Consider the following 1,734-nt stretch of genomic DNA (forward strand, 5'->3'; position numbering starts at 1 on the left):
GGTGAAGGAGTGAAGAGGATAAAGGGTACACTTATCATGAGCACTGTGTGGATGTGTTGAATATTGTACACCTGAAATTAATATAACACTGTTGATTAACCATACTGGAATTAAATAAATACATAAATGAATGAATGAATGAAACCTTAGTCTCCAGTGAAAACTAAGTAGGTAAGCAATTGTAAACTCTCTTACACCAGAATTCCTTAGATTGGAATTTTATGAATACATTTCATAATTCCAGAAATGTGTATTTTTTCCTTCAGTAAAGCACAGAGATTTACCAACAGACCCAAGCATCCTCAGTTTCTCTGTAATAAGAAGCAAAAAGCAAATTTATGTTCAGTAATCAATGCTTCGTTAGCCTATCTTATTTGAAAAATTAGATATCTAATGAATTCAACCCAATTCATTTAACTTAGCAAAACTTCAAAGTTTCAAGTTACCAAAGATTTTGAAAGCTTTAAACCTTTTTATTTACTCGACCTACTTGTTCTTAACAGTTGTCCATGAAAACTTTGAGACAAAATTAACTATCATATTAAGTCATGTTTTTGCTGACAAATTGCAATAGAAATAACATGAGCCTATTTGACCTTTAGTAAACCTTGGTGGAATAAAAGTTTTAGGGGCTGGCTCTGCTTAGGGTTTTCAGGAAACATGGAAGCGACGGTGACAGTTGGAATTTAAGCATCTTTGTGATGGTCTCCAGATTCCCTGTGAGAGGAAAGGGGAGGATGCCGCTGGAATCATCTTCCTCTTCATTTTTAAAAAAAAAAAAATTTTTTTTTTAATCTTTATTTATGATAGTCACAGAGAGAGAGAGAGAGGCAGAGACACAGGCAGAGGGAGAAGCAGGCTCCATGCCCCGGGACCCCGACCTGGGATTTGATCCCGGGTCTCCAGGATCGCGCCCTGGGCCAAAGGCAGGCGCCAAACCGCTGCGCCACCCAGGGATCCCCATCTTCCTCTTCAATGCCACTATCCTTCCCTCCTCCTTTACCCTCAGTACCAGATAGTATTACTAACTCTTCCCCACCCCCAATGCCTTACATCACTTCCCAGGAGATGAAGTGTATTCTTCACTGGTTTGCCAGTTGGTCAGGTCCCCAGCGTGAACGTTTCCTACAGGACCTGGTAGCTAAGGCAGTGCCAGGAAAATTACAGCCACTGCTGGAAGGGCTGGAGCAGCTTAGTGTGTCTAGAGCAAACCGACCACCTTGTATCTTTGAGTGCCAGCTACGTCTTTGGGATCAGTGGTTTCGAGGTTGGGCTGAGCAGGAGCACAATGAATTTGTCAGGCAGCTGGAGGTCAGTGAGCCAGACTTCGTGGCAAAGTTTTACCAAGCAGGGGCTGCTACAGCTGGTAAAGACTGACGGACATTAAAATCAAAGAAGATAATCACAGCTGATGGAGCCACAACTTTACTGTGAGAACTTCAAATGTGTCGCTTAAAGGTCTAGGGATGGTATTCCAACCAGCTGATTGAACTTGTTGACCTGTACAGGCTTGATTATATCTTTGGAGGAGGGGAAGGGCAGAGGGAGAGAGAGAATCTTAAGCGGGATCCATGCCCCGCACCGAGCCTGATTTAAGCGGGCTTGATTTCACAATCCTGAGATCATGACCTGAGCCAAAATCAAGAGTTGGATGCTTAACCGACGGAGCCACCCACGTGCCCCAAGCCTTGGTTATTTCAATGTTAACAGCCTATCAACTGGACTGCTCACATA

General features: G+C 43.0%; 1 protein-coding gene across 1 annotated transcript; it reads left to right on the forward strand.

The window, feature by feature from the left end:
* Positions 1-660: 660 nt before the first annotated feature.
* Positions 661-1,527, forward strand: LOC112922799 (uncharacterized protein C14orf119 homolog). Its single transcript, XM_026002455.2, has 2 exons — positions 661-678; positions 955-1,527. Exons 1-2 carry the CDS (start codon positions 661-663, stop codon positions 1,375-1,377), a joined length of 441 nt encoding a protein of 146 aa, XP_025858240.2. The 3' UTR covers positions 1,378-1,527.
* The last annotated feature ends 207 nt before the right edge of the window (positions 1,528-1,734 follow it).

The sequence above is a fragment of the Vulpes vulpes genome, chromosome 16, assembly GCF_048418805.1.
Source record: "Vulpes vulpes isolate BD-2025 chromosome 16, VulVul3, whole genome shotgun sequence".
NCBI lineage: Eukaryota > Metazoa > Chordata > Mammalia > Carnivora > Canidae > Vulpes > Vulpes vulpes.